Source organism: Erythrolamprus reginae, chromosome 3, assembly GCF_031021105.1.
Source record: "Erythrolamprus reginae isolate rEryReg1 chromosome 3, rEryReg1.hap1, whole genome shotgun sequence".
NCBI classification, from domain to species: domain Eukaryota; kingdom Metazoa; phylum Chordata; class Lepidosauria; order Squamata; family Dipsadidae; genus Erythrolamprus; species Erythrolamprus reginae.
Genome location: NC_091952.1, coordinates 258,396,282 through 258,420,123, shown reverse-complemented (window position 1 = coordinate 258,420,123; position 23,842 = coordinate 258,396,282). Strand labels below are relative to the sequence as shown.

Genomic DNA, 23,842 nt, shown 5'->3' with positions numbered 1-23,842 from the left:
TACATGGCATTGGGCCAGAATACATCCGGAACCGCCTGCTACCGCATGAATCCCAGCGACCGAAAAGGTCCCACAGGGTTGGCCTTCTCCGGGTCCCGTTGACCAAACAATGTTGTTTGGCGGGCCCCAGGGGAAGAGCCTTCTCTGTGGTGGCCCCGGCCCTCTGGAATCAACTCCCCCCCAGAGATTAGAATTGCCCCCACCCTCCTTGTCTTTTGCAAATTACTCAAGACCCACCTTTGTCGCCAGGCATGGGGGAGTTAGGATATTCCTTCCCCTGGGCCATTACAGGTTATGCATGGTAGGTTTGTGTCTATGTTTGGTTTTTATAATAAGGGTTTTTAGTTGTTTTATTATTGGATTGTTACATGCTGTTTTTTTTATCATTGTTGTTAGCCGCCCCGAGTCTGCGGAGAGGGGCGGCATACAAATCCAATAAATAATAATAATAATAATAATAATAATAATAATAATAATAAAACCCCAAAGTGCAGCATTGACCTCAGCTGTGTCTTTCCTTCCCCTCAGCCAGTAAAAAAGAAGAAAATCAAGCGTGAAATTAAGATCCTGGAAAACCTCCGTGGGGGCCCCAACATCATCAACCTCCTAGACATCGTCAAGGACCCCGTGGTAAGGGGGGGGGCTTCTCCTGACACACCCACCGCAGAGGCTGAGCACCAGCAGCTGGGAACGGAAGGAAGGGACGGTTCTGCCAGGAGCAGGGCTACTTCTGCCGGGGGGTGCCTGGGTCCAGAGTACACCCCCCACCCCCCAAAAACCTCCCCCCAAACCCATTGGGAGGCGTGGCTTTCTAGTGCCCGACTGCTGGCAAGGGGGAGGCCGTGTCGTGGTGCAATCCTCCCTAAACCTGGAACGTAGAATAGAGTAACAGAGCCGGAAGGGACCTTGGGGATCTCCTAGTCCAGGGATGGTGAACCAATGGGGCACGTGTCGGAAATGAAAGATCCCTAGGTAAGGTCATAATGCAGAAAGTGGGACTCAGGTGAGAATGCGGAGTCATCCAGAGGCCCTTGAGCCTGCAGCAACCGAGCAACGGTGTGAAGAGTATTTAACTAGGCAAGAGCTGCCTGCTCTCTCTCTCTGTCTGTTCGCTTGCTTCCCCATTGGCTTTGCGTGTCCAAAGGTTGACCTCCAACTCTGGGACATGACCACTGTCACAAGGACGAGTCTCTTGCCAAGGGTCTGGATTTGGATCATGGAGTATCCTGCAAGAGTCATGGGTGTGAAAATGAGTCGTAGCTTACTTTTGCCAGGGACATTGTAATTTCAGGTGGTCACTGAATCAACTGTTGTAAGTTGAGGACTCCACGGCCACTGGACTTTACCATAACTTTACTATAACTTTATTTTGTGGCCTGCAGCTCTTAAAGGGTCACCAACTCCAATATACACAACACAAACAGGGCAAAATAAATAGATACAATGCAATTTCTCCCCCTCCCCCTAATGGGGTCCCCCAGCACTGTCTCCAAGGCCCCGAATGGTGGTCCAGGGCTTCCCGCCCATCTCCCCTTTGCTTGCGGTGCCCCACAACAAAAACCACAATGACCCAAGTGAAGAAAAGCGGAAGGAAGGCAGAAGGGAGCCCCTGTTAAATCTCATTTTGCCTTTTTTCCCTCCCCCCTCCCATCGGCTCTTTTCCTTCTGCCTTCGGACCGTCTGGCGCTGCAGTCTCGGACCCCCGCCCTGGTCTTTGAACACGTCAACAACACAGATTTTAAGGTAAGGAAACGATGACTGGAGTGGGTTTCTCATTGGGTCTCGGGCAATGGGGCAGGACTTGCCACTCCCAGGATTCCCCATCTGGCTATGTTGAAGTCCAGACCTCTGAGAAGATTGTCCAGGCGGCTTGGAGCCGGTTCTGCTGCGTCCTTGTTTCCTGAACTGGGGGGAAAGGCCGCAGGAGTCCTTGAGCTGGGTCAGATCCCACTCCCAAAACCTCCCTTTTCCTCCTCCGGTGTCCCCACCTTGAGTCTCAGGGCTGGGCAGTGGTGGTGGTGGGAGAGCAGAGCAGGGGGAGGAGTGGTACCCCCCACCCAAAGAGAGGAGGCAGCTCTGGGCAGGAGGCCAGCGGGCAAGAATCGGTGCCATTAGCAGAAAGGCACAACGTCCTTTGCAGATTCTGAGTTTGACTATCACCTATGAAGCCCTACATGGCTTAGGACCAGATTATTTACGGGACCGTCTCCTGCCCCATACCTCCCAGAGACCATTGCACAGGGTCAGCCTTCTCTGGGTCCTGTCAACTAAGCAATGCAGGTTGGTGGAACTGCAGGGGAGGGCCTTCTCTGTGGTTGCCCCGGCTCTATGGAACCAAGTCCTCCCCCCTGATATCCATACTGCTCCCACCCTTCTGTCCTTCCAAAAGGCTGTGAAGACCTGGATTTGCTGGCAGGTTGGGGGCTTGAATACTATCATCTGTCATGGCTGAATTATGATTGATTGGCATGCATGTCTGTTTTGATTAGATTGCTCAGCGGGTTTTATAATGGGGTCTTTAAAATTGTTTTTAGTATTTAACCTTTGACTTTTTCCACTATTGTATTTTCATAGTGTTGTCAGCCGCTCTGAGTCCCATGGGATTGGGTGGCAGAGAAGTCAAAGGAATGAATAATAAATGGATAATAAACGCCCCAGTAAAGCCAAGGGGGCTTCTCAGCGATTTCCTCTTGAGGATTTGCAGACTCAAAAGTACCTTCCATCCCTTGGAGTCTATGGTTTCTGCCCCACAGCGGGATGAGAGCAGGGCCAGTGGGGGAGAGCCCTGCAGGCTAGAAGCTCTGCAGGGGCAAAATGCTTGGCCTTTGACCCCTAAAACCTCTTAGAAACGGTCCTGAAATCATCACAGAGGATCGGGTGGGGGGCGGAGATCTTGTGGCACCGTTTTTGTACTTGGTGGCTCTTGGCTGTCTACGGGACCGTCTCCTGTATCCCAGCGGCCGGTCAGGGCCCACAGAGTCGGCCTTCTCCAGGTCCCGCCAGCCAGACAATACTGGCTGGAGGGCCCTAGGGGAGGAGCCTTCTCTGTGGCAGCCCCTGCCCTCTGGAATCAACCCCCCCCCCCCCCGGAGATTCACATGGTCCCCACTCTTCCGGCCTTCTGGAAAAGCTGAAAAACAGACTTATGCCGGCCGGCTTGGGGCTGTTGAGCTTGGTCACTCTGCTCCAGCCTCTTTTCACTCTTTGATTGAGTTGTATGTGAATGAATTGATGATATTTAATGTTTTAAGGTGTTTTTAGCTGTTTTAATTAACTTCAATTTGTCCTATTGTTCTGTATTATTATGTTGTAAGCTGCCCTGAGTCTCAGGAGAAGGCGGCCTAGAAGTCGGATGGATGGATGGATGGATGAATGAATGAATGAATGAATGAATGAATTATTTATTATTTTATTATTTATTAGATTTGTATGCTGCCCCTCTCCAAAGACTCGGGGTGGCTCACAACAGTAATACAGACACAATATAGCAGTGAGACAAATTTAATATTAAAATAAAACATATCTAAAAGCCCAACAGTTTAAAACCATACAATACATACCAATCATAAAATATAAAAGCCTAGGGAGGTGTCTCAGTTCCCCCATGCCTGGCGATATAGGTGGGTCTTGAGTAATTTGCAAAAGACAAGGAGGGTGGGGGCCGTTCTAATCTCTGGGGGGAGTTGATTCCAGAGGGCCGGGGTCGCCACAGAGAAGGCTCTTCCCCGGGGCCCGCCAAACAACATTGTTTGGTCGATGGGATCCGGAGAAGGCCAACTCTGTGGGACCTTATCGGCCGCTGGGATTCGTGCAGTAGAAGGCGGTTCCGGATGTATTCTGGCCCAATGCCATGTAGGGCTTTAAAGGTCAATGCCAACACTTTGAATTGTGACCGGAAACCAATCGGCAGCCAGTGCAGGCCAGAATAAATGAATGAATGAAAGAAATAAGGGGCTTTGAAATAGAACCTCCTGAGCCCAGGGGAGGTTTTTCTAACTGCCGTTCTCTTCTGCCCTGCAGCAATTGTATCAGACACTTTCGGATTTTGACATTCGATTCTACATGTACGAAATCTTGAAGGTAAGAATTAGGCAGGGGGCCGACTCTGGGGTGAGAGAGAGGGGAGGGGGGAGGGAGTTTACCTTTTCAACCTGGGAGCGACAGCTTTCTCTTTGGGGAATGGCCAAGAAGGGCGAGTTTGCCCCGTGGCGTTTCCTCTGCCTGGTCCTGCAGCCACAAAGAGACCGGGAGCTCAGCTGTGGAGAGCCAACACCCCCACCCCCCTAACGCCTCATGTCCAGCCCTTGGCAGTGCCGGCTAAGGGGCAGCAGATCTGGAACGGGCTTGGCAGAGCTGCCACAGTGGGAGGCGTTGGTAGCTGCCAACTTTATAAGCCAGCTTGGCCTGTTTACACCACGTGAGCTGTGTTTGTGAGCTGGGACAAAGGGACACGGCAGCACATAGGCAGAAGCTAAGCCCGGTCACCAACATGCTTGGGTAAGCGGGTGCGGGGCCCTGGTCCTTGTGCGGCTCATGGGCGTCAGCTCAGGGATTCTGGGAGTTGAAGTCCACAAGTCATAAAAGGGCCAGGGTCCCCCCACTCCTCCCCTGGAGGCTCAGGAGCATTTTTCGGAGTCTGAGATGCACCTTAGTTTGGGGGAGGAAAACAGGGAAAAGAATCTGCCTACCAGGTTTACATCTGACCAGCGTCCTTAGTCTGGTCAGCTTCAGCACATTATTTTATCCCCTGGTTAAGGGCTTTAAAAAAACCTTATTCTGAGAGAGTAACAGTGAAAGAGCTTGCAAGCCAGTAAGAGCTGGGAACATCGTCAGCACCTGATTAGGGCTGGAAAGAAACTTACTCAGAGCAAATAGAGCAATGGGAAAAACCCTGCAAAGACTCAGGGCTTGGGAAACATTCTTCTTGGCAGAGAGTAACAGGGAAAGAGCCTGCAGGTAAAACCCGGGATTATCGTTAGCAGCTAGTTAGGGTTTTGGGGGGGGGCTTACATTCAGGGTATGAGACGCACCCAAATTATCAGCCTCTTTTAGGGAGGAAAAAGGTGCATCTTATACTCTGAAAAATACGGTAATACAGTGATCCCCCGGTTATTGCGTTCCCGACCATTGCGAACAGGCTAATTTGCGATTTTTCAACCCGGAAGTCAAAACACCATCTGCGCATGCGCGCCCTTTTTTCTATGGGCACGCATGCGTAGATGGCGCCGGGCAGATCAGCTGCTGGGCGGCTTCCCTGGGTCTTCCCCCTCTTGCTGGCGGGAGGGCGAAGCCCCCCCCAGCACCCGCTCGCCCGCCGTTCGCCCGGCCACCCGCCCTTCGCCCTTCGCCCGGCCACCCGCCGTTCGCCCGCCGTTCGCCGCTCGCCCGCCCTTCGCCCTTCGCCCGGGAAGTTCGCCAGGAGTCAGCGGAGAAGCCGCGCGCCTGTTTTAAAACGATCGGAGCCGGCCTGGGGGGGCTTTCCAGCAACCCCCGAGCACCCAACCCGGGTGTTTTAAAACGTCGCAGCCGGCCTGGGGGGCTCGGGGACTTGCCCCCAAGCCCCCCAGGCCGTCTGCGACGTTTTAAAACACGTGCGCCGCTTCGCAGCTGTCTCCTGAAGCCGAACACTAACTTCCGTGTTCGGCTTCAGGAGACAGCTGCGAAGCGGCACGGGTGTTTTAAAACGTTGCAGCCGGCTGCGACGTTTTAAAACACCCGCGCCGCTTCGCAGCTGTCTCCTGGCGAACTTCCCCGCTTTAGGAGTCAGCGGAGAAGCGGCGCACCAGGCCGGCTCCGATCGTTTTAAAACAGGTGCGCCGCTTCTCCGCTGACTCCTAAAGCGGGGAAGCTCGCCAGGAGACAGCGGAGAAGCCTCGCTGCTGCGGCGAAAGTAAAAACACCATCTGCACATGCGCAGATGGTGTTTTTACTTCCGCAGCGCTACTTCGCGAAAACCCGCTCATTGCGGGGGGTCCTGGAACGGAACCCTCGCAATGATCGGGGGATCACTGTAAATTAAATAATAAACAAAGAAATAAATAAACCCACAGACACACACAAATACACAAATGCCAGTCTCCCTTGGGCAGCTTTAGTTGCAACCTTGCTTGTGCTCCCTGGAAGATGTCACCCCCACCTGGCCCTTCCTGCAGCCATCCAAACGCTTTGCAGGGTGGGGTGGGGCCCCACAACGCTCTGAACCGCCTGGGGGGCCTCAAGGCTGCAGGCCCCGGGTTGCCCTGAAGGGGAGGGGGGGTCCTGGCAGGGTCTCCTCCACCCGCTCTCCTCTACCCCCTCGCAGGCTCTGGATTACTGCCACAGCATGGGGGTCATGCACCGCGACGTCAAGCCACACAACGTGATGATCGACCACGAGCACCGGAAGGTGAGCCCAGCCGCTCCGAGGACGGGGGGGGGGGGTTCCAATGGGGGCACAGAGCTCGCTCGGAAGGCCAGCAGGCCCCGGGTGTGTGGGGCAGACCAGGAGGCGCCGGCCTTGAACAGCTCTCTGCCCTTGGCTATGGGGGGTCTCCATCCTCCAAGTCCTGGCTGTCCCAAAGGTTGCATAGAGCCAGGGGGTGACGCAGAGAAGGAGAGGAAGGGAGGGAGGAAGAAAGCCGGCATGTCGCAGTGGTTAGCACTGCAGACTCCTTCAGCTCACTGCCAGCTGTGGTTCAGCGGTTCAAATCTCCCCACTGGCTCCAGGTTGACTCAGCCTTCCCTCCTTCCCAGGTGGGTCAAATGAGGACCCAGATGGTTGGGGGCAAGAGGCTGAGTCCCTTAGCTGCTTAGAGGGCTGGAAAAGCACTAAGAAGTGGTAGATAGGTCTAAATTCTATAGAAAGAAAGAAGGAAGGAAGGAAGGAAGGAAGGAGGGAGAGAGGGAAGGAAGGAAGGAAGTTCAAATCCCACCACCGGCTCCAGGTTGGGGGCCAGAGGCTGACTGTCAACTGCTGGGACTCTGTGGCCTTGACAGCTTCATCCCTTGGCCTGTTTGTGCATCTTCTGGCTGCCCAATCCTCCTGTGGGTGGGTGGTCTACAGCAGGGGCCCCCAACTTTTGGGAACTTTTAAGTCTGGCAGACTTCAACTCCCAGGCTTTCCCAGCCAATGCTGCCTGGGGAATTCTGGGAGTTGACGTCCACCAGTCTTAAAAGTTCCCAAAGGTTGGAGACCCCTGGTCTGCAGTGATCTCTGTGTGTGTGTGTGAGAGAGAGAGAGAGCGCGGGGGGGGGGTGCGCTTTGGAAAGGAATGAGTCTGCAGAGAAGGGCAGCATAGAAATCTAATAAATAAATAAATTTACTTATTTATTCTTCAACCCCTCCCTTCCAATTCTTTAAAAAAAAATCTTTATTAAGTATTCGTTTGTTTGTTTGATTGATTGATATGCTGTCCTTCTCAGAAGATTTGGGGCTGCATATAAATCAATCAATAAATAAAAAGACAAACACATTACAAAAAATACACACATAAAAAATTCAGTATGGACAAAACTATGTCAAAGCTCAAGTACGAAACAATTAACATGAACGTCAATCATCCCGTTGACTATTATAGTTTACAGCCTACTTATAACATCATAAAGTTATCTTAAACACTTATATACTTCCATTTTAGCATTCAACTGTTAAATCATTAGATCTTTCTTAGCTTTAAACGGAAAGAAGTTGGCTTTTAACAACGGTTTATCTGTTCTTTCCAAATTATGGGCTGTAGGACCTGTAAGATTACTTGCGTGTATATATATATATCCATTCATTCTTCTTCCAAGTTGTGTGGAGTTACTGATTATCAGTCATTTTAAGTTTGAGATTTGTGTTTTATCTATTTTATAATTTTAAGGGGGTTTTTTTTGGTTCAGCCAATGATACCATGTCTTTTATATCCCTCCCTCCCAATTCTGTCACCTGCTGCAGCTGCGCCTGATCGACTGGGGACTGGCAGAATTCTACCACCCGGGACAGGAGTACAACGTCAGGGTGGCGTCCCGGTACTTCAAGGGACCGGAGCTTTTGGTGGATTACCAGGTAAGCCGGCAAACCCTGAACGGGGGCCAAACTTTCGTCTTTTCCCAAGCAGTGGGATAGTTTTCGGAGAAGGGCAGCGTACAAATCTAATAAATAATAATAATAATAGTAATAGTAATAGTAATAACATTGCGGAGAGGGGCGGCATACAAATCTAAATAATAAATAATAATAATAATAATAATAATAATAATAATAATAATAATAATAATAATAATAATAAAAGAGGGACAAATCCTCTGCTCTTCCTAGTTTTATTTTTATTTACAGTTAGTGTTGGAAGGGGCCCTTTACGTCTTCTAGTCCAACCTCCTGCTGTTTCAGGAGACCCTACCTCACCCCAGTCAAACAGCAGCCCAATCTCTTCTTGAAGGTCTCCAGTGTTGGGGGCGTTCACCACCTCCGCAGTCAGGCCATTCCACTGGTGGATCGCTCTCACCGTCAGGAAGTCCCTCCTTATTTCCAGGTTGAATCTCCCCTTGGTCAGCTTCCATCCGTTGCCCCTTGTCTGGCCCTCAGGTGCTTTGGAAACACAGTGTGACCCCCTCCTCCCTGTGGCAGCCCCTCAAGTATTGGAAGACTGCTCTCATGTCCCCCCTGGACCTCCTCTTCACTAGACCATCCAGGCCCAATTCCTGCAACCTTCCCTCGTATGGTTTAGTCTCCAGTCCCTTTATCATCCTGGTTGCTCCCTTCTGCACTTTCTCTAGAGTGTCAATGTCCTTTTTGTAGTGTGGAGCCCAAAACTGAGTGCCATACTCTAGGTGTGGTCTGACTAGGGCATTGTAGAGTGGTATTAGTGCCTCCCTAGTCCTATATTGTATCCCTCTGTTGATGCCCTATAGAAGTACTATTGCTATTGCTAAGGGAGGAAGAGAGGGAGGGAGGAGGGTGAGAGTAAAGGTTGGGCCTCCAAGAATCCAGCCAGGGTGAGGGGGGGACCAGGTGTGTGTGTGTGTCCTTTGTCCTCTGCCCGGGGCTGCCGTTGAGGGGGAGGCCTTTGGGTCTGTGCCTGTCCTGCTGCTGCCCCATGGCCCCCTCGCCCGCCTCTCTCTCCTACAGATGTATGACTACAGCCTGGACATGTGGAGCCTGGGCTGCATGTTGGCCAGTATGGTCTTCCGTAAGGAGCCTTTCTTCCACGGGCACGACAACTACGACCAGGTGAGCTCCCCTTGGCCAGAGCTGCAGTCCGGTCTCGTCCCTGGGGGCCCTCTCTCTCTCCCCCCCTCTTGCCTTGGTTGTTTGGGGGCCCCTGGGTTCCCACCCCCTCCTGCCTTCCCAGCCTCACACACAGGACCCAGAGTTGGAGTTGGCCTTGAACGAGAGCCCCCCAGGGGTTGGGGGTCCTCCCCATGCACAGGAACGGAGATGCTCCATCCTCCAGGCTTCGGTTGACCCAAAGGGGCTTTTTCCTGGGGGGCAATTGGACCTTTGTGCTTGTTAGGATTCCACCCTGGGCTTACACCCAATGTTAGAATACGGAACTTGAAACAGGGTAGACTGCATGTGGCAATGGTGGTGGTTCAGCCAATGAAACAGACTAATCAGGAAAAGTATAAATATTATTGACAATGTAGACAATGGATTAATCAGTAAACAGTCAGCTACATACATATCCAAATCAAGAAAACCATATACAGTTCTAAACATACAGCAGCTAACCATTAATATTACACACATACAGTCATACCTCAGGATACGAACTTAATTGGTGCAAGGAGGAGGTTCGTAAGACGAAAGGTTCGTAAGACGGAACATTGTTTCCCATAGGAAACAATGGAAAGTCAATTAATCCGTGCAACCAAAAACCCCCCCACAAAAAACCGGCTTTCGGCGACTGCTGGGAAGCCGCGCGGCTGTTTTAAAAGGTGACAGCCGGCCTGGGGGGCTTCCCAGCACCCCCCCAATCCCGGGTTCGGGGGGGTCCTGGGAAGCCCCCCAGGCCGGCTGCGACCTTTTAAAACAGCTGCGCCGCTTCCCAGCTGTCTCCTGAAGCCGAACGCCAAAGCCGAAGTTCCGCGTTCGGCTTCGGGAGACAGCTGGGAAGCCGCGCGGCTGTTTTAAAAGGTCGCAGCCGGCCTGGGGGGCTTCCCAGCAACCTCCCGAACCGAACCCAGGGTTCAGAAAAATTTTGCCTCTTCTTACGAACTTTGTTTGAGTTACGAACCGGTGTTTGGGAGGCTTCTGGGAAGCCCCGCCGCCTGGCTGTCACCTTTTAAAACAGCCGCGCGGCTTCCCAGCAGTCTCCGAACGCCGGTTCGTAACTCGAAAAAAGTTTGTAAGAAGAGGCAAAATTTTTCTGAACCCCGGGTTCGTATCACGAGTTGTTCGTAAGACGAGGGGTTCGTATCTTGAGGTACCACTGTACTGTATAATACCATAATACAGTATAATACATAGACCAATACCTTAGCGCATAGCAATATTAAACACACAGCAATATCTTAGCGCCCAGCAATAACGAGCATTAGCAAGATTAACCAGAATAGCCACCAACAACCAACAATACAATACAACATAGAAGAGAGCAACACATCTGTCTCCCTTTTATGGCTAATTGCAGCTGGAGCCCTTAAAGTAACATTAGACTAATTCCTCCAAACATACATTGCTGGTTAGTTCATATATTGACAAACCCAACCGGTCAGGTATGTCGTGCTGACAGTGCTGACTTTTTTATATAAACCCCCCTGCATCTCGTCCAAGAAGCTGCTTCAGTTTCCGTGGAGGTTCCGGAGCTTCTTGGATCAGAAGGGAAAATGTTTCCAAGGGGAATTAAAAGCAAGGAAGTCCAGTGGCCTTTTGGTGGGAAAGCACCGAGTGACACACACACCTTCCGCTCCTTCCCCAGCTGGTGCGGATTGCCAAGGTCTTGGGCACTGAGGACCTCTACGACTATATCGACAAGTACAACGTGGAACTGGACCCCCGCTTCAACGACATCCTGGGCAGGTGGGTGAGCGGGGACCCCTCCCAAGCACCGCTCCCTTCGGTGTGGGCCACGGGGCGCGTGTGAAGAGCGGCTGTGAGAATCTCTCCCCTCCCCCTTTCCCTCCGGGCCAGGCATTCCCGCAAGCGGTGGGAGCGCTTCGTCCACAGCGAGAACCAGCACTTGGTGAGCACCGAGGCCCTGGACTTCCTGGACAAACTCCTGCGCTACGACCACCAGACGCGGCTGACGGCCCGCGAGGCCATGGAGCACCCCTACTTCTGTGGGTAGTAGCCTCGGCCGGGTCCCCTTGCGTAACTCAAGGCCTTGGGACCGGGGATGGGGGGAGTGGGTGGGCTGCAGGCGGAGCTGTGTTGGCTGATTGCCCCCTCCTGTAGAGGCTTCTTGGGGGGAGGGGAGCCTCCTCTGTCCAGCCTTCTCTCTCCTGCCCCCTGTTAAGGAGGCATCTCTGAGTGGTCAAAGACACACATTTATTTATTTATTTATTTATTTATTAGATTTGTATGCCACCCCTCTCCGTAGACTCGGGGCGGCTCACAACACATACACAGAGGAAACGTGGAGGCCCAGCAGATACTCACCTGATGTCCCGGACATACTAGCAATAGTTTAGTAGCACAATCCAGATACATTACGTCAGTGTTTTTCAACCAGGGTTCTGCGAAACCCAAGGGTTCCCCAAGGGACAGTCAGGGGTTCTGTGCCTTTAAAAAAAAAAAGAATTAGGGCCAAACCAACCAGGACCTTATCCCGCCTAACCTGGGTACCTGCACCATGCGAACTATGCAGTTATTTGCCTTCATGCTATTTCCGTTGTTAGACCGTACGGTGTCATACGCATTAACTTTCAATATAGTTTAAATCTAAATGTATTTTTACTGCTAACCTGGATCGATTGATTGCAAAACGAAAGTTGGATGAATCTGACGTTACTGAGCAGTCGCCTGAGGTTGCACCCGAATCCACAGAGCCGACAGAAAGTGCAGAAAACGGAGGCTGCCGGTTCTCGTCGTAAGATTCGTCAGTACAGTCACAATGGTTTAGCTGTGGGATTCACTTGGACAGGAGACCCAGACTGTCCATCACCTCTTTGCATTGTTTGTGGGGAACAATGATGAGCCGGGGTGGCGCAGCAGGTAGAGTGCTGTACTGCAGGCCACTGAAGCTGACTGTAGGTCTGTAGGTCAGCGGTTCAAATCTCACCACCGGCTCCAGGTTGACTCAGCCTTCCATCCTTCCGAAGTGGGTCAAATGAGGACCCGGATTGTGGGGGCCATAGGCTGGTGGCTCTGTTAAAAAGTGCCATGGCTAACAAGCAGCAACATTCGAGAAAAAAACCAAGATTAACAAGAAAGCTCAAGGAGCAAGCTGTGTTGTTGCAGAGATTGTAGCTAAGAAAAGGAAAATGTCACGTACTGTCGCTGAAACCGTCATTTTACCAGCGTGCCAAGAGATGGTTAAAATTATGTTTGGACAAAGCGCCGTATCTGAAATCAATAAGATTCCACTGTCGGACAATGCGATGCGCAGGCGTATGGCAGACATGTCAACTGACATTGAAAGAAATGTCCTGGCAAAGATTAAGAATCACGGATTGTTCACACTTCAGGTGGATGACAGCACTGATGTCAGTGGTAAAACACAGCTGCTGCGGTTTGTGTGTTTTGTTGACAATGGTGCCATTGTTGAGGGCGTCTTCTGTTGTAAAGGCTTGTCGGAAACAGTGAGAGGACAAGATGTATATGACGTTATCAGCGCATATTTGCAGTCTGGTGACTTGACATGCGTCAGCATTAGTACAGATGTTGCTCCTGCAATGACGGGAAATGTCAAAGGTTTTGTGTCTCTGGTGCGAATCCCGATATCGTTGCCACCCACTGCTTCATACACGGAGAAGTGGGAGAAGATTTAAAATCAGTGCGGGACAAGGTGGTGAAAATAGTTAATTACATAAAGATGAGACCTCTTAAATGTGGCTTGTTTGCCAGACTTCGTCAGAGCATGGAAGAGGACCACATCACGCTCCTCCAACATACAGACGTGCTGTGGCTGTCTCGTGGAGAAGTGCTATCTCGTTTATACGAGCTGAGAGAGGGACTTTTGGTGTTCTGTTCCAGTGAAAACCTGAAGGAGTTTGAAAACGCTTTGAGCAACGAGAGCTGGTCTTCTAGAGTAGCTTGTCTGGCTGATATATGTTGGTTGTTGGTTGAAAACGAGCCCCCTGCAATTGCTGAGGAAGCTTTGCAACTTCTCTTGCTTTTTTCCACCTCATACATGTGCGAGTTTGGATTTTCGACCATAAGCAACATCAAACACAAGAAACGAGAAGAAATTCGCATCTGTCCATCCAAAATTCAGCCAAGAACACAGCCGCTGTGCAGAAGGCACCAAGCACAATGTTCACACTGCACATTTTTCCGTACTCGCCATAGTCCTGCAAGACTTGTAGAACTGTTGATTAATGGTAGCTAGCATGATCAGTGATGTGCAAACCGCATAATTAACAATTAGTGGACTAGTTTTCTGAAGTGTGCGAGGAAAAAATTGCAGGCATGAAATGTACTATAGCAGAGTGTTGACTTTTTTGAAGTCAGAATGGTTTCCAATAGTCCAACTCACCTACGAACATTTTTAGATCCAAAAAAATTGGGGGTTCACCTTGAAGGGACATAAACAGTAACGTGATACAGGTTCTGCCAGAAATCTGATGGCACCAAAGGGTTCTGAAGAAAAAGGTTGAAAAACGCTGCATTAAGGGTATAAATCATTATTTACTTTGGCAAATATCTCAGTCAAGAACAGTCCTAGTCATACACAGTTAATTCAGTCAGTACACACATAAAACTATAAGTCTTACTTGTTCATCTTAAAAACACATAAACCAGCATTTGAACACACAGTTCTTACTACAGCAGCCACAGAGAACATAATAGAAATAGCAGAGAGAGAGAATCACATTTCTGGCTCCCTCTTGTGGCCATCCGTAACATAGCTCTTTAAAGCAATAGCGTTTCAATACATTTAAGCATGCATAACAAAACAACTACAACAGAGTTGGAAGGGACCTTGGAGGTCTTCTAGTCCAACCCGCTGCTTAGGCAGGAAACCCTACACTACTTCAGACAGATGGTTGTCCAACACCCGCTTAAAAACTTCCAGTGTGTTGGGGCCTTGTTGGTTTGTTTTATATATTGCCAAACCCAACCAGTTATGCACTTGCTACTAACACACACACCGATGCTGCCCCTTCCAGTGCATCCTGCCCTTCTTCCCTGCACGGACACTTCTGCCCCCTTCTGGGCGCTGAGAGCAGGGCAGATGTTCAGGGAGCCCTCCATCCACCTGCATCACCTCTGCTTTCTCTCTCTCTCCCCCCACAGATCTGATTGTGAAGGACCCGGCCAGGCTGGCTGCCTCGACTGTCCTCTCCTCATCTAACACACCTGTCAGCTCCTCCAGCATGTTGGCAGGTGAGGCACCTGGTCTGTAGCTGGTGAGGAGAAGGAGGGTGGTCATCCAGGGAGGACACGGATGAGATCTCAGCTTCACCCCTTCTCTCCTTAATCAGAATAGAGCTGGAAGGGACCTTGGAGGTCTTCTAGTCCAACCCCCTGCTCTAGCAGGAGACTGTTGGCTGACCAATCTCTTCCAGAGAACTTCCACAATGTTGGAGTGCCCACAACTCCTGGTGGCAAGCCGTTCCACTGGTTTAATCGTCCTCACTGTCAGCAAATTCCTCCTTAGTTCAGGCTGGTTTTCTCCTTGAGGAGTTTCCACCCGTTGCTCCTGCCTTCAGGGGCTTTGGAGAATAGGGGGACCCCCTCAACACTGCCACCGTGTGTCCCCCAAGTCCTTCTTTTCTCTGAACCGGCCATTCCACAATTCCTCCCTGCCTCCGTTTTCCAGGCCTTCCTTTGATGGATTGGATTAGAATAGAATAGAATAGAATAGAATTTGTCTTTGGTGCAGATGCTCTCAGTGTCCATAAAAGAAAAGATGCATTTGTCAAGAATTAGTAGGTACAACAATAATTATCACAGGGGTCAAATAAGCAATCAGAAACAATCAATATTAATAAAAAATCTTAATTATACAAGCAACAAATGACAGTCATACGGTCATAAGTGGGAGGAAATGGGTGATAGGGAGGATGATAAAAAACTAGTAGTAATAGTAAATAGTTTGAGAGTGGTGAGGGAATTTTTTGTTTAGCAGAGTGATGGCGTTCAGGGAAAAACTGGCCTTTTCTCCCCCTGCAGGAATCGCCTCCATGTCAGCCTCCCAGCCGATGGGCAGCTTGGCCGCCTCCCCCGTCATCGCCTCTCCGAATGCGCTGGGCTCGCCAGTCCCCGCAGCCGCCGGAGCTCAGCCCTGACCACCAGGAAGCCTCCTCCGGCTTTGAGCACCCACCGAGGCCTCGGCCGTGCCCTCCTCCTCCTCCTCCTCTTCTTCCTCCTCACCCCACCTGCCCGCCTCTGCATGGCGCTAACCGACGCCCAGGGTGGGCAGGAGGACGGCCAGGCGGGGCGGAAGGGCCCTGCGTCTGGATCCCGAATTCTTTTGTTTGTTTGTTTCTGTTGAGTCTGTGGAGGAGCCACGTCCCGGCTGCTGCTGCTGCTGCTGCTGCTCTTTCGTCTCCTCGGTGGGGCCACAAAAGTCAGACTCTGGTTCCCGGCAGAGGCTCCTTCTCCTCTGGGGTGGTTTGTCTCGAGTCCCGTCAGCTGCATCCCCTCCCCATGAGGGTCGTGGCTAGGGGTGCAACTACAGTGTAGACACCTGAACGGAGAATAAAATTTATTTTCTATGTCCCTAAAAGGGGCAGGTGTCGGGCCCTGCTTCTTCCTGGTGGAGGGGAGGCCAGAGTGTAGGGGGCTCCATTCCAGGCCTGGCCACTTTTAAGACTGGTGGGCTTGGTTCTGTCCCAGCGATGAGCCCCCCCCTCTCCCCCAAGAAATATGTCCACGCACACGGATTTGACAAGATTTAAGCATGGAACAAACTTCCAACAGACGTGGTTGGTAAATCCACAGTAACTGAATGTAAACATGCCTGGGATAAACATTGATCCATCCTAGGAAACAGTATAAGGGCAGACGAGAGGGACCAGGAGGTCTTTTTCTGCCGTCAATCTTCTATGTTTCTAATTCTAATAGTTTAGTGGCAGAAAGGTTTAACTGTATAAAATATATCAGCAAATCAAGAAAATCTGTTTGGTCTCAGCTGTTTATTAGAGCCCCAAACAAAGCCAAACTGCCAAATTGTCTGTCTTTGATCACAAATCTCTAATTAACATGACTCACTCTGGGTTGGCAGGAAGCCAAGATTTCACTTTCTTAACTTGTAATTCACATAAATCATCCAAGAGCCAGATCCGAGCAGCCTTCACTCACATCCGCAAGTTTACTTCTGCACTGGCTGGTCACAAGCCTCACCCTTAAATAGCCAAAAGGCATGGCCACGTGTTCTAGAGGTCTATTCCTCCTGTTCAACCATGCATGCCTTCTGACGCCCCTGCGTACTCTGGCATCCAGAAGAGGCTCTTCTCCCGAGTCACTCAAGAGCACCTCTGGAAGTCATTAGTTCTACATTCAACTCCGATCCATCGCTCACATTACACAGTTGACTTCCGCACTCACTCATCACAAGACTTGCCCTTATATAGCCAGAAGGCGTGGCTAATTGTTCCATAGAGCTATTCTATAGACCTCTTCCTACTCAGCTATTCCTGTCTGCTAATACTTCTGTGCACTCTTGCATCGAGAAGAGGCTCTTCTTCCTGAGTCACTCATGAACACTGCTGGAGGTGCAACAGGCTCTGGTTGGCTTCCAGTCTCTGACTCCACATCCTCCTCGCTATCGGTCTCGGGTGCCAAGTGCGCTGGCCTTGAATACCAACCCACACCCGTCTCTCGATCCTCAGAATCCGCTGCGCAGGACGCAGGTGGGCCACAATAGACTTTCCTAGTGTTCCCAACTCCCAGAATTCCCTACTGAGCCTTGGAAGCTTCCACAACCACTCTGGACTCCAACTCCCAGAATTCCCCAGCCAGCCGTAGAAGCTTCACCTCCACTGTAGACTTCAACTTCCAGAATTCCCTAGTCTGGCTGGGGGATTCTGGGAGTTGAAGTCCACCAGTCTGAAAGCGGGCACGTATGGGGATTTCTCTTGTAGCAGAGCAAGATGGACACAGGCTTTTTGTGTGGCTGGATGAAGACATAACAGAAGAGACAATTTCTGGCCTTTTGCCCTCCTTTCCGCTAGGAGGCCTAGAGGTTCCTGTGGGTGGGTGGAAGGGAGGGAGATAAGAACCCAAGAAGAGCCATGCTGAATTGGACCAAAGCCCATCAAGTCCAGAATTCTGTGTCCCACAGTGCCCCCCCAATTGTCCATGGGGATCTTGAGCCGAAAGAGAAGGCAAGACCCTCCCTTTCCTTTGACACCCCCCCCCCAACAAATGGGACCCCTGCCTGCCTCAACCAACACAGAGGCGGCACTTGGACATCCGTTTCAATCACCACCTATAATACAGTTGGTATCCATGAATCTGTCTCATCCTGCCTTGAAGCTATTGAGGCTGACAGCTGTCACGACCACCTGAAAGTGAATCCCATCAACCATGGACCCTCTGGGTGAAGAAATATTTCCCTTTATTTGTTCTCGCTTTCTGTTTTTATTTAAATGGGTTTGTATGCCGCCCCTCTCCTAGGACTCTGAGTTTTAGGGAGGGCCCCTTGTCCTAGTATTGTATGATAGAATAATTTTTCTCTCCACCTTTTCTGTCCCGTGCATGATTTTTTTACCCTTCGATCAAGTCACCCCTTAAATGCCATCTTTCAAGGCTGAAGAGACCAAGGCCTTGCTGTGAGAGCTATCATGGGCTTCCCCAAATATGCCCATGTTACACCAACACTCCGCAGTTTGCATTGGTTGCTGATCAGTTTCCAGTCACAATTCAAAGTGTTGGTTATGACCTATAAAGCCCTTCATGGCACCGGACCAGAATATCTCCAGGACCGCACGAATCCCAGCGACCGGTTAGGTCCCACAGAGTTGGCCTTCTCCAGGTCTCGTCAACTAAACAATGTCGTTTGGCGGGACCCAGGGGAAGAGCCTTCTCTGTGGCAGCCCCGACCCTTTGGAACCAACTCCCCCCAGATATCAGAGTTGCCCCCCCCCTCCTTGCCTTTCGTAAGCTCCTTAAAACCCACCTCTGTCGTCAAGCATGGGGGAATTGAGACTTTCCCTCCCCCTAGGCTTATAAAATTTATGCATGGTATGTCAGTATGTATGATTGGTTTCTTAAATTGGGGTTCTTTTTTTAAATTAACTTAAATATTAGATTTGTTTACATTGTATTATTACTGCTGTTAGCCGCCCCGAGTCTACGGAGAGGGCCGGCATACAAATCTGATTAATAAATAAATAAAAATAAGGGAGGGGCTCCATTTCCTTGGTCAGTCTTGTGGCCCTTTTTTGCACCTTTTCCAGGTCCATTCTATCCTTGAGGAGATCATGGAACTGGAAAAGGCGCAAAAAAGGGCAAGAAGAGGCTAGCCGTGGCAGGAGGGGGAGGCCAATGCTGCCCCCCCCCCCGCAGCCATGTTTTCCTGCCACCTGGGGACAGGTGGTGGTTCTCTTACCATCAGTGGAGCCTACAATGGTTTCTGCAGCTCAACAAAAACGTGGCTGACTTCCATAGTCAACTTAAGGCAGTGATCATTTTATTATTACGGGAACGGTCAGGAACGCAGTACCGGTAGCAAAATTTGGAGCTCCACCCCAGAGCACCCAATTTGCACTGAAAGATGTTGAAACAAAATGCGTGAGCCACGCCCACGGTGTGGTAGTACAAATTTTGGTAGCCCACCACTGACTTAAGGGGATCATGGTTAAAACCACGCAGACCTTGAGAGATTGATCCCAAAACAAGAGAAGGGGCAGGGGGGGAGGGAGGGCTGCAGAAGGTGGAACCCCCCCCCCCAATAACTGAAAACCATTCTCATCACTTCCTGCCTGGGATGGTTCACGGCAGGGGGTCTCCAACCTTGGCAACTTTGATGACTTGTGGACTTCAATTCCCATAATTCTTCAGCCAAGCGGCATTCTGGGAGTTATTTGTTTTTGCGATTTATAAGCCGCCCAACTCATTGCAGACACTGGGTGGCATACAACAGCAGCAAAATATAAAAACATTTTAAAACCCCTTATTAACAAAACATCCACTCAGTCGGGGCTCTGTGGGGTGATGTGCTGCTATCTGCTGGTGCTCACGCATACGGTGTGCACACTTTTTATTTATTTATTTTGTCCAATACACAATGAGGGTTTTAGTGGGTATATATCTATATACACATAGTAAAATACATGATGAAGGTTATAGAGGAGATACTCATAGTAAAATATATCTAAGAAAGAATAGAAAAGAAGGTATAGTAATAGAACATATCAATGAAAGAATAGAAGAAGAGATATAGGAATAGAGGAAAGGTATAGGAGATATAGGAGAGCAATAGGACAGGGGAAGGAAGGGACTTTAGTGCACTTGTACTCGCCCTTTACTGACCTCTTAGGAATCTGGATAGGTCAACCGTAGATAATCTAAGGGTAAAGTGTTGGGGGTTTGGGGATGACACTATGGAGTCCAGTATTAAGTTCCACGCTTTGACAACTCGGTTACTGAAGTCATATTTTTTACAGTCAGGTTTGGAGCGTTTAATATTAAGTTTAAATCTGTTGTGTGCTCTTGTGTTGTGGTTGAAGCTGAAGTAGTCGCCGACAGGCAAGACATTGCAGCATATGATCTTGTGGGCAATACAGTACTTAGATCTTGTTTAAGGCGTCTTAGTTCTAAACTTTCTAGGCCCAGGATTGAAAGTCTGGTCTCGTAGGGTCTTCTGTTTCTATTTTGCATGAGATTCAGCTGCTGAGTATGCATAGCAGCCAAAATCTTGTGTGAGCATTCTTGTGTGCGAGAGATTTGGGCAATTTGTATGCCTTGTTTTTAAATAAGGGTTTTTTAGATATTTTTAAATATTAGATTTGTTATGGTACATTGTTTTTATTATTGCTGTGAGCCGCCAAGACTCTACGGAGTGGGGCGGTATAAAAATCTAATAAATGAAATGAAATGAAAAAAATGCCTTTTTTTGCTTTTGTGCATGCACGGAAGCAAAGAAAAAGGTGAAAATTGCCCAAATTTCTTGCACATGGGCGTCCACATGTAAGATTTTGGCAATTTTCTGTGCATGCCCAGAAGCAAAAAAGCAGTGAAAATTGCCCAAAAACGGCTCCCGTGAAGACGTTTGCGCATGCGAGATTTGGGCAATTTTCACCTATTTCTTTGCTTCCATGCATGGGTGAAAGCAAAAAAAGCCGAAAATAGCCCAAATCTCACTGGTTGCGCGCATGCATGGCCGCCAACCTACCAGAGCCACACACCTGGGCGCACCGGCTGCTGCCTACCACTGGCTACATGGTATGGTTCATCAGCCTGTCGGCAAAGCCATGTTTTCACAGCCTTTCCAAAGGCCAGGAGGGTGGGAATCGTGTGGATCTCTGAGAGAAGTTGGTTCCAGAGAGCTGGAGCTACCACAGAGAAGGCCCCACCACTGTCCAGCCGATGGGACCCACTCATTGGAACACAAAAGCCAGGTTCACATAACCAGTCAAGCATTTATTGACCTGCAAGCAGTGATGGGCTCCTACGGGCACAGTCAGGTATGCAAAACCAGTAGAAAAATGTTGATTTTGTTCCTTTTTTTCCCTTCTGGGCTCTGGGTCTGTTTTTCCTATCGCAGTAAATGAGGTTGAATGTGTATAAGTTTAGAAGAGCTGGGCGTGTGTGTACATATACAGTTTATATAATAGATAATGTATATTTTTGTGTGCCTCTGTAATATGTATATACACATATGGCACATATATACATAGAATTAAATTGTATATTGTGGATGTTGAATAATAGTAAATAAAGAGGGAAATTGTGTCTCCTTGAGGCGAGGAGAGGCCAGGCACCATCACCCAAACCCTTGATGTGAGTGACGTCAAGTTGGCCACCTTTAAAGAAGTCACATGACCTTTAAGCCACCCCCTGGTCACATGATCATCAAGCCACTCTCACCTGGTCACATGGCCAGCAAGCCACACCCACAAAATAAGCCACGCCTACAGTATGGTAGTAAATTTTTTTGCAGCCCTTCACTGCTCAGGCCCCTAGTGCCAGGGTCCCTGTGTGTCAAGGAGTTTGTGTAAAGGTTCTGCTAGGGGGCTTTGTGTGGTAAGAAAGCGCTGTAGATGTTGAGCAGCCCACAGAAGGCCTGCAGTTCCCACTGGAGGAGCGCGGAGGAGCTGGTTTAATGGCAGAAACCTTGGCTGGCGTGGGGCGGGTGCCCACTGAGTCCACCCTATACCCCTGTCTGGCACTTTTTAATTTGAGGGCTGCCTGACGGAATCACAAAAGTACACTTTGTTTTGGGAAAAAAATATTGGTTTTTAAAATATATTTTGAAACAGACAAATAAATAACAACAAAAAGAAAAAATAATAATAAACAAGCACAAAACAAAAACAGCAACCAAAAAAAAGCAATATCAGCAAACATTCAGTATTTCTTCATTGCTACATCGGATATTTCATTAAATCCCATAATAACATACATATTAATTACAGTAATATTTGTATTATTTCATGCAATCACAAAATCCCTATTCAAAGCATTCATATTTACATATTTACATTCTTTAGATTAGATTAGATTAGATTTATTGGATTTATATGCCGCCCCTCTCCGAAAACTTTATTTTACTGATTTTTATGTATCTTTTGTGATGCAAAAGTGCCCCCTAGGGACATTGTAAAAGCGCTTGGTCTGAAACGGCTGGAATGAGGATGTCGTCAAAATGAGAGATTACGCCAGGCAGGCCGAAGAGCAAGCACACCGTTGAATTTTGGAATAGGCCAAGCTGGAGGTGGTGACAACAGAAGGCCCCCCCCCCCAGTAGGTGACCATGGTTAAGGCCTCAGCGGTGGCATCGAAGCCGCCCCGAGTCTTCGGAGAGGGGCGGCATACAAATCTAAAATAATAATCATCATCCACTATGCGTTGTTGGAAGGCCTGTGCCATGTCCAGTTTGGCGAAGACTGACCCCTGGCTTAAGGAGTGGAGTAAGTGTTGTACTACAGCGACAGGATAAGGGTGAGACTATAGGGCCTTGTTGATGGTGTTCTGCTTTGGGCCTAACCGAATTGGGACAAAGGAGAACCCACTCACAAAGATTTCAGATCAAACACATGTATATTTAAAAATGATTTGTACAAACAAGGTTAGTTTCTTCTTCCATGTCGGCAGCATTTCTGGTCGAAGCCAATTTAGACATTCTTCAGTGGTCTAATGTTTTTTTTAAACACACATCCACAATCTTCAGATGTTCCTCAGACAACTGCATCTCTGCATGATGAACTTAACAAGGATAACATTAGTTTGCCAGCAAAGCATTTCTGAAACTCCGGATCTAGGACCTCCACCATTACAAATGTTGATTCTCCGCACCTCTTTATCCATAAATTTATTTATTTATTTATTTATTAGAATTGAAAGGGACCTTGCAGGTCATCAAGTCCAACCCCCTGCTTAAGCAGGAAATCCTACAGTACCCCAGCCAAATGTCCATCCAATCTCCTCTTGAAAATGTCCAAAGTTGGGGAGTTCACAACCTCCGTTGGCAGGCCGTTCCACTGGTTGATCGCTCTGACCATCAGGAAGTTCTTCCTTATTTCGTTGTTCCTCGTGTGGCCCTCCGGTGCCCTGGAAAACATAAATCCTGACTTATATTCTGTCTGTTTGTGGTCAACTGTTTCCTAGAGATATTCACTATCTAGACTTTCTTCCATAGAGATATTCACCTTCTAGAACTTTCCTCATAAAGATATTCCTGTCTGCTTTGTGACCTTCTGATCCTGGCATCCAACAGGGGCTCCTGATCCCTAATGTGCCCCCCTCCTCCTCTGAGTCAGACATTACCATCATTGGGGTTTCTACAGTCTCTGGCAGTTCCCCAGGTTTCTCAGATTCGAATTCTCCCTCACTCTCTGACTCAGCTGGCAAAACCACTGGCCTAGGGTACCAAGATGGACCCGGTTCATCCTCCTCAGAATCTGTGGCTAACTGAGCTGGTTGGGGACCACTCACAACAGACGGAACACATGGGGGGCACTATAGGGGTCTCCCACCTAGAGTGATCCGTGGGCTCCAGTATCCCTTGGGTGGTGTGCTTCTCAATCTTAGCGTCCACGTTAGGTTTAAGGGCAGAGGGAACGGGCAGTGGTAGGGTTTGTGGCCTTAATTCAGATCTTGTCACTGGTTTTAGTAAGCTGCAGTGGAAGACTGGGTGGATTTTCTCTAATATTCTGGACACCGCAAGTTGTACAATTACCAGGTTTGTTATTTTGACTATTGGGAAGGGCTCTAAAAATTTTGGGCCTAGCTTTTTGCCGGGCAATCTCAGTCGGATATATTTGGCTTAGTTGGCTTCCTTGAGTTTGCTTTTGGTCTGCTTGTAAAATTAAGCAAAATAATTCTATTCCATGCATAATTTTGACGTTGATTTTAGTGTTTGCTGAGAGTTTATTGTCAGCTGCACAGGAATGCAGAATTACCTGCTCAAAAGCCATGTGTGGTCCTGAGCTTTGGGAGAGAGCCAATATCTGTTGGAGATGGTCAAGGTCACAGTGATGAAAATACTGACCATGTTTGCTAAGTTCATGACAGATCTCATAGCAATCATATCACCAATTCATATATGGTGGACCTGTTCGGAAAGACAAAAAATTTGGATACAAATTCAACATTGGATTCAGAAGATAT

The 23,842-nt window shown here is 49.1% G+C and overlaps 1 protein-coding gene across 1 annotated transcript in view; it reads left to right on the top strand.

Annotated features, from left to right (window-relative positions):
* Positions 1 to 15,794, top strand: part of LOC139165276 (casein kinase II subunit alpha-like) — a 27,865-nt gene extending 12,071 nt beyond the window's left edge. Inside the window, exons 5-14 of the mRNA XM_070748435.1 lie at positions 529 to 630; positions 1,693 to 1,743; positions 4,021 to 4,080; positions 6,302 to 6,385; positions 7,916 to 8,026; positions 9,089 to 9,190; positions 10,881 to 10,981; positions 11,093 to 11,241; positions 14,360 to 14,449; positions 15,239 to 15,794. Of these exons, the coding sequence (XP_070604536.1) occupies positions 529 to 630; positions 1,693 to 1,743; positions 4,021 to 4,080; positions 6,302 to 6,385; positions 7,916 to 8,026; positions 9,089 to 9,190; positions 10,881 to 10,981; positions 11,093 to 11,241; positions 14,360 to 14,449; positions 15,239 to 15,354 (966 nt within the window). The 3' untranslated portion in view covers positions 15,355 to 15,794. The remainder of the gene's footprint in view (positions 1 to 528; positions 631 to 1,692; positions 1,744 to 4,020; positions 4,081 to 6,301; positions 6,386 to 7,915; positions 8,027 to 9,088; positions 9,191 to 10,880; positions 10,982 to 11,092; positions 11,242 to 14,359; positions 14,450 to 15,238) is intronic.
* Positions 15,795 to 23,842: the final 8,048 nt, after the last annotated feature.